At 40.5% G+C, this 13,915-nt stretch overlaps 1 protein-coding gene and 1 pseudogene across 2 annotated transcripts; one reads left to right on the forward strand and one right to left on the reverse strand.

Moving 5' to 3' along the window:
* Nucleotides 1-292: 292 nt before the first annotated feature.
* Nucleotides 293-2,993, reverse strand: LOC131345830 (cilia- and flagella- associated protein 210-like; annotated as a pseudogene).
* On the forward strand, nt 2,934-13,006 carry hnrnpub (heterogeneous nuclear ribonucleoprotein Ub). 2 transcript variants are annotated; one of them, XM_058378864.1, is made up of 14 exons: nt 2,934-3,585; nt 4,837-4,951; nt 6,140-6,213; nt 7,264-7,403; nt 7,495-7,594; nt 8,026-8,138; nt 8,251-8,514; nt 8,628-8,747; nt 8,839-8,967; nt 9,103-9,271; nt 9,541-9,804; nt 10,545-10,819; nt 10,916-11,026; nt 11,197-13,006. In XM_058378864.1, the coding sequence occupies exons 1-14, from the start codon at nt 3,075-3,077 to the stop codon at nt 11,245-11,247; spliced, it is 2,436 nt and encodes an 811-aa protein (XP_058234847.1). In that variant the 5' UTR covers nt 2,934-3,074; the 3' UTR covers nt 11,248-13,006. The 2 variants fall into 2 exon arrangements, with proteins under 2 accessions (XP_058234847.1, XP_058234848.1); XM_058378865.1 differs by having other exon boundaries at nt 10,919-11,026.
* The last annotated feature ends 909 nt before the right edge of the window (nt 13,007-13,915 follow it).

Genomic DNA, 13,915 nt, shown 5'->3' on the forward strand with positions numbered 1-13,915 from the left:
GATATGCTGCCAGTTTCCCTGGGTCTCTGAAACTCTCTGTCACAATACAGGATCATTACACAAATACGTAACAGCACATTATATGGCCAAAAGTATCTGGACACTTGACCTTCACACCCATATGTGGATTAGAGGCACACAATGGTCTAGGATGTCTTGTATACTGCAGTATTACAATTTTGCGTCAACAAAACTAGTAGCCATTACTAACAAAAAGCACCTGATCCATCAAGCGTCAAAGAGTATGGAGTGTATGGACCAAGCTGAGGTTTAAATGCGGTATTGTAAATTTTCAAAAACATCCCGATTTTGAGTACCTGAACATCTCTGCCTCTTTTTCTTTCCTAAGTTTCACCATTTTGTCTTTAGCCCTAATAACAAGGTTCAGTTTCTCATCTTCCATCTCTTGGTTCTTGGCCTCAGGCGCATGGACGATTTTATTATTAAGTGTTCCTGATTAAAGATAAATACTTGAAAAGCCCTCATGTTGTTTCTTTTCTCCTCTTGCTTCTTCTGCTTGCTCATGGTTTGTTCTATTTCATAGAGCTCTTGGAAACGCTTGAGTTTTTCTGCTTCTTTCTTCTTTTCCATTATGTCCTCCTCTCTTGCCTGCTCATGCTTCTTAATCCTAATAAACAAAAACACTGTTATAGCACATATGTGCTCCTCACTGAGCAAAACAGAGGTAATATATTACTAGCTTTGATTGTTTATGGCAAAATGCAGACTCATTCGAATCACAGCAAAGTGTTGTGGTCTGTTGACTTGTTTGTTACATCAGAAATTAAACTAATGGCTATAATACTGGGCATATGGTTAGGTTTAGGTTATCTGATATGTTACTGTTATTTCAAACTCTCAGCATCCGCCAGATACTTCTGCTTCTTCTCCATGGATTTTTGACGCTGCTGCTGTAAAGCCAGCTCCTCATTTTGTGCGATCATGGCCCAGATCTCTTCATCTGCTTCTTTAGCCTCGAATTTCTTTTCTTTTCTTCAGATCAATCTGGGCCTCCCTCTCCTTCAGGACTTCAGTCATCAGCTCTGGAGGAGAAATTAATTTAACAATAACAAAATGAATACAGTAATTACATGCAGAATATTACATTACAGTATATGTGATAAAAAGCATGACAAGAAATCCAATTAAAAATATTCCTATACTAACATGAAATCCTTTCACTCTGTCATTCTGGAAGAACTGCAGACTTTTGCCCTGTCTAGTGCTTCCTTTCTTTTCATCTCTTGAAACTTTGCTCCCTCTCAGTCGATCTGCTTCCTCTTTTCTTCTCCTCTTCGATTTCCTTTTTTATTTTCAGGAATTGTAATTTATTTTGCAGTTGTCCCAGTAAAGGCATGAATATATTCATCTTCAGAGATTTTCAGAGAGATTTGTGGCACTCAAGATACATGGATATACACATACACTATATTGCCAAAAGTTTTGGGATGTCTGCCTTTACATGCACATGAATGTAATATGGAGTTGCCTCAGCTTCATCTCTTCTGAGAAGGCTTTCCACAAGGTTTAGGAGAGTGTTTAAGGAATTTTTTTTTACCTTTTCCTCTTGAAGCACATTTGTGAGGTCGGGCACTGATGCTGGACGAGAAGGTCTGTCTCGCAGTCTCCGCTCTAATTCATCCCAGTGGTGTTCTATGGGGTTGAGGTCAGGACTCTGTGCAGGCCAGTCAAGTTCCTCCACACCAAACTCACTCATCCATGTCTTTATGGACCTTGCTTTGGTCACTGGTGTGCAGTCATGTTGGAACAGGAAGGAGTCATCCCCAAACTGTTCCCACAAATTTGGGAGCATGAAATTGTCCAAAATGTCTTGGTATGAAGCTGAAACATTAAGAGTTCCTTTCACTGGAACTAAGGGGCCGAGCCCAACCCCTGAAAAACAACACCTGAATTCAATGATTTCAGAAATTAGAAATCAGAAAATATTTTATTGCCAGGTACAGCAAAGGGTCAGCAAGGAGCACTTTACAGTACTAGGAATTTGTCTTGGTGTCAGGTGCAAACATATACACAGGTAAATAATTTAAATAAATACTGTATAAGGTGACTTGTATGAAAATTAGTGCAATAGAAAAATGTAAAAAGTGAAAGTGACTGTAACATATATACAGATGTGAGGTATGTACACAATGTAGAATGAGATAAGTATTGTGTACAAAAGTGTGAGTTTGAATGAACAGTAGTGCAATTTAGAATGTGGAAGTGAGTGTCCTGGTTGGGGGGGGGGTCCCAAAACTTTTGACAATATAGTGTATGTGACAATTGCATATACTCATATGTAGACCCGTGGTCAGAAACTGAGTAAATGCAAGACAGGCTATTATGCATGCGAGATGAACCAAGATGAAACAAGGTCACAACTGTGAAGGCTCTCTATTTGAAAACTATCCTCACTGTAGAATGATGAATTTCAGATTGTTTAAAGATCGCCTTATAACAATTCCCAGATTAATCACCAGTAACAGTTGCCTCATTGAGGTCGTGGCTGATCTCCTTCATTCCTGGCACGATGTAGACACACACCTGAGTGCTGCAGAACACCAAACAGACAAATAATCTCCTTTTGCACATCTGGTTTCTGAATGATGTCTAACTTTTTGTGTTTTTGTCGAGAGAGAGAGAGAGAGATTGCAAGGCAGCTATAATTTTAGCAGTAGAAAGTTCGATGTGGATGTATGCGGGTCTTTGCGGGTCTTTTTAATTAGATTTTTCATGTATCTAAATCTCAGAAAGAGTGAAAAATTCACTTCTGAATAAATCGAATCAATAATTGTTATTTATTTGCATGTGTACACAAAGATAATAACGCATCCGCTAGTCAGGTCTCGAGGCGGGAGACGCTGTAATGGTGGGCGTGTTTAAAGAGTGTGGCTCCGCCCAGCGATGCCAAAGCGGGAGCGGATTTTACGACCATCGGCGCGGTCGAGGATCAACGCGGCTCGGCGCTGTAGACACTGAAGCAGGCGGTTCATTGTTGTACTGAGGCGCAGCAGAAACATTTCCCCCCCATTCAAACCACTACAATCATTTCTACTTCTCAAGCAACGGCAAACATGAGTACAATTAACGTGAAGAAGCTGAAGGTGAACGAGCTTAAGGATGAACTGAAGAAGCGTCAGCTTTCGGATAAGGGCTTGAAGGCCGAGCTCATGGACCGGCTGCAGGCCGCGCTCGACGCCGAGGCCCAAGCTGGAGACGCTGCACTCGATGCGGAAGACGAAGAGGAGGAAAATGGCGCTGAGGGGCATAGCGCTGAGCTCGAACAAGAATTAATGGGTGAGGAGTTGGAGGAAGACGAAGAGCCCGCGGGCGAGAACATGGAGGCCGAGGAGGAAAATGGAGGCGGCGGCGAGCCGGAGAGCACACAGGGCAACTGCGAGGAGGACATTGGACAGGACGACGAAATGGCCGACGAAGAAGAGCAGGAGGAAGATGGAGACGCCGGGATTGAGATAGACAAAGCGTTCGACGACGACGAAGAGGAGGAGGAAGAAGAGGAGGACGACGAAGCCGCCGACAAAATCGACGAAGAGGATGGTGAGCAAGAGTCGCAGCCGACTGAGGGTGAGTGCCGGTGACTTGGGCTTAAAGCTGCTAACGAACATCACGCGACCGCTAGCCGTAACGCTATGATTGGTTTAGCAGCCTGTCGCTCGGTGTATATAAAAGGTTTTCAGCGTCGCATAAGACAGGCAGGCTTTCTCGGAGGATTTGTTTTTAATTATAGCTTATTGGTCTCGTGTCGTGTTTATTTTATTATCTGACTTATTGTGCAGTTACGACCTGGTTTCCTGGCGCACTTCTTTATGTCGTTAGCCTAGCCTAGCCTAGCCTAGCAGAGTAAGGTTAACTTGGATACAGTCGGGTTTTTTCTTGCTAGGCTAGTAATTAGCCGTGCTCCTGGGACAATGGGCCAAGTGATTGAGAGAGATAGCTAACGCAACGGTATCTATTGGACTCTTGTTCTTTTTCCATATGCAATTAACGAATATTCTTGTACGGATTATTTTTAAGATTTAAAAAAAAAGTTTATATATATTTCTTCGGTCACTACTGAGCTTATTTCATAATGATACAGCGGTGCTGATGCTTGTGAGCAATTCTGTATGAGGGTTTTTGTCTAGCATCATTTGCCATTTTGTTATTCATGGCCATCTTAGAGGTTTAAGAACAAACACGTTTCGGTTCTGGTTCAGGATTGTAAAAGCATTGAGTTTAGCTGTAAGCGGCTAAAGATAAGTGGTTAGCGCTCTTTCTATATACATATATATGTTTATATATTTATGTGTATGCGCTCATTAACCTAAATCAGCTAGCACGCTAAGCGCTTCCTCAGCGAGCTCGTCAGGTGTCGCGTCTTTGCTCATCACTTTGAGCTGGAGTAATGATCAGTATGTAAGTAACTGGTCATGAAAACCTTTCCAGGTGTATTTATACACATGTTATATATTCTCCCTTTATTTTGTGTGGGAGGGATGGGGTTGGGGCACAAAAGGACTTAAGTGTATATAGCAAATTATTTTTATTATTCCTCAAATGCTCATATATTAATTTAAAAATGTAATGTTAAGCTTCTGATCTGGTTCATTCCACCAGAATGGGCTTCTCACTTTTGATATAATCTAGAGCATGAATACACTTTCCATTTTTTTCCTCCCTTTTTATTTTTTAAAACTCACCAGAGGTGGTCAACTGAATACGTGAGTAAGCGTGTGGGAAGGAGGAGGCCTCTGAGAGCTCCTGGATGTGTGGGCCACCCTTAACCAGGGTCCAACACGCCTGAGCATTTCATCACTGTTTGTTTTATTTTCAAAGGAGATGCGGACAAAGACATCAGTGCTGATCAGAAGAATAAGAAGGGTGTTAAGAGACGCCGAGAGGAACATGGAAGGGGCTACTTTGAATTTATTGAAGAAAGCAAATACAGCCGGTAAGGATTGGAGTAATGGCCTTCATTATCCCCGAAGTGCCACTTTTAATATGTATTGGCTTTAAGAGCCAATGCCTTACCTATAATAATAAAAAAACACCCTCTTTAATAAAGTATACATTTATCATTTGAGGGTTATTCTTTAAAGGAGAAAAAAAAAACCTTACCTTGCAGTGCTTTTGTGTAAAAATATCTGAGAAAACTTCAATCTATTTATTTGGATTTAAGTTTTAAAACCATGTCATTGTTCCTCATGTTGTTTGGCAGGGACATTGTTGTACGCACATATGGTTTGTGAAAGCACCCCTTTGGCTCAAAGGGCTAAGGGACGAGGGGCGTTATGTCCAGATTTCAGCGTGTCATGTAGCCGAACGCATGCCTTGTGGCGATTGAGGTGTTCTGGTAATGAACCACTTGCAGGAGATAACAAGCAGGATGGGGTCGTTGTGGCAATGTTCCAGCGTTCATTTTTCGTGGCTTGCATGCATTGCACATTTAGCTGTTCCTCTGACTTAATGTTCTCTTCCAGGATTATTTATTCAGTTTCTTTTTTGTTTGTTTTTTGTTTTCTGGACGTGAAATTTGTATTGCGTTCCTTGTCTTTGTATTGGTTTCGTTTTTACTTTTGAATGTGCGTTTGTGTGTGAGAGTGAAGGAAGGTAAGGCAGTATGTTTATTTCTTGCTTGTTAAATGGGTGAGTATGATTTCATCTGTATGGATGTCGTACAAATTCTCATTAGACTTGAGCACTTTCTTCCATTTCAATATTTGTTTTTTTTTTTTTTTTTAAACCAAAAAAATGATTAGCTTCAGACCTATCTTCTGTAGGAGTCCAGTCCTGTGTAAGTGTTTGCCTCATAATGACTTACACGAGACACAGCTTGGGAATATGAATATACTGGAGGGCTTTTTAATAATTTATCTTTGTTGAAAATGTATCATTAATTTTTTTTCAAAAAAAAAAGAATCCTTGATGAATCCTTTATGACCCATGCTGTGTGATTAGCCCTTAAAACAACTACTTATGCAAAACCAAACTAAGCCCTGCCATAGTGATTTATTTATTTAAAACTCATTTCTGTGGCAGAGGCAGTCTTTTTAATCTGCATTGTTGTGCCAGTGTACACCAGTGAGGGCTGATTAGCTCTTTGTCTTTTGGGTCTAATGTTTCTGGATGTCTGTTTCAGGGCTAAATCTCCACTGCCGCCTCTGGAGGAGGAGGATGAAGAGCTTGATGATACTCTGGTGTGTCTGGATCCATGTGAGTTATGCTTCTCTCTCTGAAGATTAGTACATCTCTCGTATTGTGATTACGTTATTGTTCAAAGCTGCGGTTACAAAAAATTATCTCCTTACATTATTCTGCATGCTTAAAGGGTGTTTATTTATCCCTCACAACACAACATGCAATAAAGACTTTTTATAGGCCTAATGGTCTGTAGGCGTGTTCTTATCAATGCCCCGATTATCCACTTGCGCATGTCTATCTCATGTTAATTCCGTGAGCATGTGCGCTGATAAAGAAACATCAGTTTTTTTTGCAAAGTGTTGCTAAGAATAAAGAATTAGAATCAAAAAGAAATGCTTTATCTGTGGTGTGGAATTATTTTGGATTCCCCAGTGATGTCGAGCGGCGTGTTAGTGTGTTTCTGCACCATCAAGCAACACCACAAATTAATTCAATCATTTAAAATTCAGCCACAGAGTGTAATACCACCAGTGTTTTAGCATGGAAAAAAGCAACAAGCCATGCGAGAACTGCAGTACACTCTCCCATCACGACATTGTTTTGTGCTTCTCCGTATCCAACAGCTTCTCCAAGACAAATGGAGAGGACTGAAGCCATTACGCATTTCATAGTAAGACATGGTGCAGATTAATAGTTTCCAGCACGGGGTTTAAAATACTCGAACACACCGGATGAGAGATGTCGTTCCCTCCCGCAATTACCTAGCCTAGACTCAAAAATTAATTTTATTTTTTAGTGTAACATTATTTATACCATGTATGTTGTTTTTTTTATTTAAAGAAACCAATGTAATGTATAGTTGACATTTGAGTCTTAAGTAATAGAAGTTTTTCAGGAAGAATGTTTTCAGCTTTTTTTAATTTTTATATAAAATATGGCATGCATTTGCTTCAAACAATGGTATAAAGCTATACAAAATACCATTTAATGCAAAATGTGATAATCGTAATTAATAATCGCAATTACAGTTTCAAGAGAATTATTTGTCATAACCTTGCAGCCCTAAGTTGTGTGTAGAGTGGAGTGTGTGTTTGTGACTCTCGTATCTCTTGGTTTGCGTAGACAACTGTGACCTGCACTTCAAGGTGTCACGAGACCGCTACAGTGCTACTCCGCTCACGATGGAGAGCTTTGCCTACCTTTGGGCTGGAGGCCGAGCTTCCTATGGCGTGAACAAAGGCAAAGTCTGCATCGAAATGAAGGTGAGAATCGCAGCCCTTCATGCACCGCATACATTTTATCTCTGTAGAGTAAACAGGGTGTCTGAATGTCTTGTAATTGTGAAACCTGCAGATAATTGAGAAGATTCCTGTGAAGCACGTGAAGAGTAAGAACATGGATGTTCATGATGTGCAGATTGGCTGGTCACTGGCTAATGGCAGTTTGCTGCTAGGTATGTACACTGACCGCAAAACTGTAGTAACGCGTCATGACCCCAGTACGTCACTACAGTGTGGATGATGGGGGACTTAACACATTTTATGTAGCTGCAACATTAGCATTTAACCTTTTTTTTTTTTTTTTTTTTTTTAAATGATTTTATTTAATTAATTGACCAAAATAATCATTTTCAAGATAAATAAACCCAATGTGTTATTAGCTGGTGCTACATTTTCTGACAGATATTTAAATCATCCAGCCTTATAGCTATCACATGGGTTGGAATTTGTTGCAGACCCCCAAAACTATTCTTAGTCGTCCCGAGGCTGGTATTTAGGTTTGTGTGCCATGAAAAACACAGATCCATTCCTTCCACCATTTACTACCCCACTTTAACGTGTGATTTTATCTGACTGGTGATGCATGTCTCTTTATTCTCACTAGGTGAGGAAGAGCATTCATATTCTTTTGCTGTCAAGGGGAAGAAGACGACAAATTGTGTGACTGAGGATTACGGCGAGGCTTTTGATGAGAATGATGTTGTTGGCTGCTGCATTGTAAGATTTACCCCCTGCATTTTAACAGCTAATTTATTTGTCACTTATGAGTATGCGTTTTGTCCTCTTGTCTGTTTTTGTTTAATGTTCCTTTGTTTTTCACCACACACAGAATTTTGATGGCGATGAAGTTGAAATTTCATACTCTAAGAATGGGAAGGATCTCGGTGTGGCATTCAGAGTCAATAAGGAGGCTCTGGCTGAACATGCCCTCTTCCCTCATGTCCTCTGTCACAACTGTGCCGTGGAGTTCAACTTTGGGCAGAAGGAGACACCATATTTTCCTCAGCCAGAGGGCTTCACTTTTCTCCAGCAAATTCCTGTAGATGAACGTGTGCGTGGACCCAAAGGGCCTGAGACCAAGAAGGATTGTGAGGTAATTTCAATAACCCAGCAAGTTAAAAAAAAAAAAAAAAAAAAAATCATTATTTAGGGCTAATTTACACTGTCTTTATGCATCCGTAAACATTTTACAATTTGACCGTCTAGGTCATCGTCATGGTCGGCCTCCCTGGATCAGGGAAGACCACATGGGTGACCAAGCATGTTGAAGAGAACCCTGGAAAATACACAGTTCTGGGAACTAACACCATTGTGGAAAAGATGATGGTGAGCATTCTCATCTGTTGCTGAGTGCACCTCTACACTTTTTATTTGTCAACAGTAAAGCATATGGCTAATCATCTCTCTCCATCTGCAGATTAACAGTCTGAAGCGTCAGAACAAAGACACGGCAAAACTCACTGCCATCTCCCAGAGTGCACCTCTGTTCCTTGGCAAGTTCATTGAGATTGCTGCCCGTAAGAAGAGGAACTACATTTTGGACCAGGTAAGCGTTTGTTCACCATCCGTGCCAATATGGAAAGGACAAGGAAAGATTGTGGGATTTTTTTTCTTTTCTTTTAAATTTGTATTGGTGTAATACAGAGTTCGTTCACCCTCTCCATGCTTTTCTCCCTGAAAGACCAACGTTTCTGCTGCAGCCCAGAGGAGGAAGATGTGTCTGTTTGCTGGCTTCCAGCGCAAAGCTGTCGTGGTCATGCCCACAGATGAGGCCTACAAGGAGCGCACTCAGAAGAAAGCTGAAACTGATGGCAAAGATGTCCCTGAGCATGCTGTACTAAAAATGAAGGGTAAGCCTTCATTTATCTGTACATCATTTAAATACAAGGAGTATTCTGCCGTATTGAAATGGCCAGTATAACTTGATTGTGTTTAATTACACTGAGCCTTTATTAAAATTCACAATAGATTTTAAAAAAATGAATAAATGCAAAACAAATTTAGGGTAAAAATCCTTCTGCTTAAATGAACATTTCCTTCTGGGTGTATGTTAAAAGGTGTTTCATCTTCAAATGCTCTTGTGGCCTATGCTGAAAGTAAGTGTGCCTCTCCTGTACAGGCATATACACATTGCCAGAAGTAGGCGACTGTTTCTCAGAGGTCACCTATGTGGAGCTGCAGAAGGAGGAGGCTACCAAGCTCTTGGACCAATACAAAGAGGAGAGTAAAAGTGCCCTGCCCCCAGAGAAGAAACCTAACCAAGGCACACCCAAGAAAGGTGGTGCTCGCAGCAGAGGGGGCAAAGGCCAGTTCAACAGGGGAGGTGGTCCAGGTCCACGAGGGGGCAGAGGAGCTTTCCAGAACCGTGGCAACTTTAGAGGAAGTAAGGACATCACATTCTACTTGGCACAATATGCTTTTTTTGGGGTTTTTGGTCTAAATGAAAATACGATAAATAGTATAGTCAGCCTAGACTCTGCACATTTAACCCACTTGGCTATCAACTACATGTTGAATTTAGTTACTGCTGTGGTTTAAGTAACCACACTCCTGTGTGTATTCTAGTATTGTGTGTGTATCTTTGACACAAACTAAGAAGAATTTTCCTGAGTCTGGGGTATATGAAATGTCCTTGCAGCCCCTTGACTAATCAGGGGTAATAAAGATAAAGCTACCAGACACTTGAGGTTAAACATGTTTAAGGTTTTATGATACTGTAAAATTAAATTAATGGTAATGTAAAACATTACCTTGTTCTCTAGTATATTAATATTAATTTGCAATTCTTCATTCTTATTTTAATATGGTGAAGAAAACTGCTTCCCAAATGTAACACAGGCTAAAGCTTAAATTAGATGCATGGTAGGATTCTAGTAAAGCTCTTAAGGCAGAGCTGTTGGACTGCCAATCAGTGCAGAACCAAATGGGAGATGAATTTGGACCACCTTCTACCTGGGGTGTGGAGATGGTCTTGTGGTTTGGGTTGGGTTTATAGGATCAGGTCCACCTCCAGGACATGTGGTTTTGGAGCCAGTACTATCTACTTGCACTTACAGGCTGCAGGAATTTTTGAATACCACGTTTTTTCAGGATATTGTTTTAAGATGAACTGTTTTCTGCTAGTGCCTGGTCCCCGTGGAGGCTTCGGTCGGCCGCCCCGAGGCGCACTACCACCTCCTGCCTTCAGAGGCGGCTTCCCAAGCCGTGGCAACTTCGGCCGAGGTGGTGGAGGACCCCCCAACCGAAACATGGTGCCTAGAGGAGCTCCTGCCAGAGGTGGCATGGGCGGCATGGGAAACAGAGGTGGAGCCATGAACCGTGGAAAGCCAATGCACAGAGGCAACATGAACCGTGGAGGTGGACACAGTGGTGGACCCAGCAGGGGCAATTTCAATCAGGTATGTCTGGCCGAGGTGCAGAGATTACTTTAGACCTTTGTCATATCAGTGTGTCATTACGTATGCACAAAAGTAAGGCATGAAAATTGTCTGTAGAAGTTCCGTGGACGTGGTGGAAACCAGCAGAATCGCGGTGGATTTGGCAACAGAAATGGGAACTTTGGCATGAATAAAGCCCAAGCCTTCAACCAGAGCTGGCAGCAGGGGGTAAGTAAGAGTGTACTTGTCATCAGGTCTGATTTGTGAAATGGTGATGAATTGTTTAATAGTAAATTTCAACTGAACCATCAGAATAACTTTATATGCTTTATGTTAAGCACATCTTTCTCAGCTTCTTTCTTATGATGAGTAACGAGTCCCTTTTCTTAACCCCTTAGTTCTGGAACCAGAAGCCATGGAGTCAACAGTACCACCCAGGATATTATTAAGTGGGCTTTTGTATTAAAGACTGGTGGCATGTGGAGGACTCCCTCTTGTGACCACAGAGCCCCAATGATCTACTTTTACTGTCTTTTAAAAAAAAAAAAAATAATAAAACGTGTTTTAAGATAATTTACACGTGGACATGCATTCCACATCCCAATATCAGGTCCCCCTGTAGATGTGAGGGGTTCCCTTTTCCATACCTGTTTTGTAAAAAAAAAAATAATAATAATAAATCCCCTCTGTCCTTATTTTAGACCTAACTATTTGATATATATATCATATCAGGAACCACATGTTCTGTTCTGTTCTGCATGGGATGCTTTTGAATTTGAGAGTTGTGGATTTTATTGTCATTTTTACTAAATGTAAATTATTATTTTGCAAGTATGTTTTTTGTGTAAGGATCATGGCATTTGAGGATCGGATCTTACAGATCTCTCTAACATTTTAGAGGCTATTAAAGGCAATTGTAGTGGTTTAGCAAAACGCCTGTTCACTGCTCATAAGATTCTACTCAGAACTACTCTAGAACTGCTCATTTTATTTTACTTTACTCTCGTCGTTTTTTTTCCTTCCTGTCATTTTGTGTTTCAGTCCAATATGTACTAGTTAAACTCCATAGGTTTACAATAAATGGGTTGTTTGCTTTTGTACAACTTGGATTGTTTTTTTTTTTTTATTTTAATTTTTTTATTAACTTCTACAAGCTATATTAAACGAGCTAGCCTTTGAATAAGCTGATTACGCTTCTCTCTAGCCCTTCTCGGCTTTAAAATATTAAACATTGACGGGTTCTAAGCTTATTCTTAAACTTTGTTATATCTGGTCCGAACTGAGAGAGACCATGTACAGAGGCGCTGATCCTACTCCTACTGGAGACCATAGACTTTCATCACATACTGTTTATAAGCCATGTTACACAAACTGCAACATCTACAGTATAATGTAGGCCTACATGCTTCTAATTGTGAGACATCATTTAATTATTTTCGTCTGAATGATCTAGCAAAGAAATTCATGTCGTTACACTCCCATTAATACACTGAGAAAGATCTCTTGAATGTCCATTTAGGTTCAGGTTTGTTTACACCATTTTTGTTTTAAATGTGTGTACAGGAAAGATGAGAAGGTAAATGTTTTAGATTGGGTATCTTCTTATGTGCCGAATTGACCAGTATGTAGCCACTGATTAATATTATTTCTTTGGCAGAAATTGATCATAAACCTAAATAAAAACAAACCTTGCAAATAGTTATCAGTTGGTTGCCAAGCTGTACTTGGTGTTAAATAGAAAGCCCTGTTTTGTATTTGAATGTGTGTCTTTGGAGTGGTGCAATTCTATAATTATGTGGTGGGGAAATGACCACCGATATCATGGCAGCTATTTTATTAACTGTAATGAGAGAACCTGCACCACCCTCGAGTTTGTTTTTCCCCCTGGAGCATACCGATACTGCTGTCACACTGGCGTCTTTCTCCTATAAATTAGGTCTTTTCCCTATAAGAGATAAATACTGTATTAATCTTCTACTTAGGCGCACGAGAGTTGAGAATCTTTGAGATTATAACAAATGTTTATTAAGCGCTGGAGTTACATGACTGAGTTTAGGGCATTTGTGGCTTGTTGCATTAAAAGTGTCCTTTGATTTACTTCAAGTTTTTTTGTATTGTGCTATTTATCTTACAAGGTTAACCTGTTCTAGTTTGATATTGCAAAGGTGTCCATGGCGTTTAAGACTGTAATAAACATATGAAACCGTTTCCATTGGTGCCGTATTGCCTTACTTCACCACTCCTACATGGAATAAATCCCCCAGCGTTGAATTAACACGTTAATGCACTTGGTGTTACAGCAACACACCTTTTTTCTTTCGAATGTTTTTCAGAAGTAATGCTTTGAATAGCAAAATGGTGACATGGAGCTTTGCAGCATCTTCTACACAATGACAGCATGCAACAGCCCCCTCACTCACTCGCCAGGCTGATCTGTACTTCATGTTCTGCTCCACAGACGTTCAACCATGCCTGTGTTTTTATTATGGTGTTTGCATAAGGTTAGGTCAGTCTTCTGGGACTTTCTTCTAAATGTAAGGTCAGTGTTTTCAATCTGATGTGGCTATTTGCGCATAAGTGTGTGCAACCTTTCAGACAACGGGTTTTGTAAAAGACGTACCATGAACGTTCACCTTTTTCTACTAGCCTGTGCAAGGAATAATCCTTTGGTTTTTACAGTCATTGTAAAGTTGTAAATCCAAAATTTCAAAAATAATAAAAAGTACATAGGCATCACCATTTCTGCACACTGGAAAAGAGAACAATAGTCATGAGTACACTCACTGCCCACTTTATTAGGAACTCGTTAATCTAGTCCTGCAATCTGCCAATGTGGAAGATGCAGAATGCCAATTTTCAGTTAATGTCCACATCGTTCATTAGAATAAAGAAATAGTCTGATCTCTGTGACTTTAACTATGGTATGGTTGTTGGTCCCAGAATGGCTGTTCTGAATAGAAACTGCTGATCTGGGATTTTAACATACAGCAGTCTCAAGAGTTTACACAGAATGGTACAAAACATCACCCATGAGTGGAGGGTCTGCAGAAAGAAACACCTTGTAGATGAGAACGATCAGAGGAGAATGACTGGACTGGTCTGGACTGACAGGAAGTC

The sequence above is a fragment of the Hemibagrus wyckioides genome, linkage group LG25 (genome assembly GCF_019097595.1).
Source record: "Hemibagrus wyckioides isolate EC202008001 linkage group LG25, SWU_Hwy_1.0, whole genome shotgun sequence".
Classification (NCBI taxonomy): Eukaryota; Metazoa; Chordata; class Actinopteri; order Siluriformes; family Bagridae; genus Hemibagrus; species Hemibagrus wyckioides.

Excerpts from the sequence above, each read along its gene's own strand:
- hnrnpub (XM_058378864.1), top strand. The coding sequence starts at position 3,075 with ATGAGTACAATTAACGTGAAGAAGCTGAAGGTGAACGAGCTTAAGGAT. Across the intron at positions 4,952-6,139 it reads GAAGAAAGCAAATACAGCCG|GGCTAAATCTCCACTGCCGC; the intron begins GTAAGGATTGGA and ends TGTCTGTTTCAG. Across the intron at positions 9,805-10,544 it reads CCGTGGCAACTTTAGAGGAA|TGCCTGGTCCCCGTGGAGGC; the intron begins GTAAGGACATCA and ends GTTTTCTGCTAG.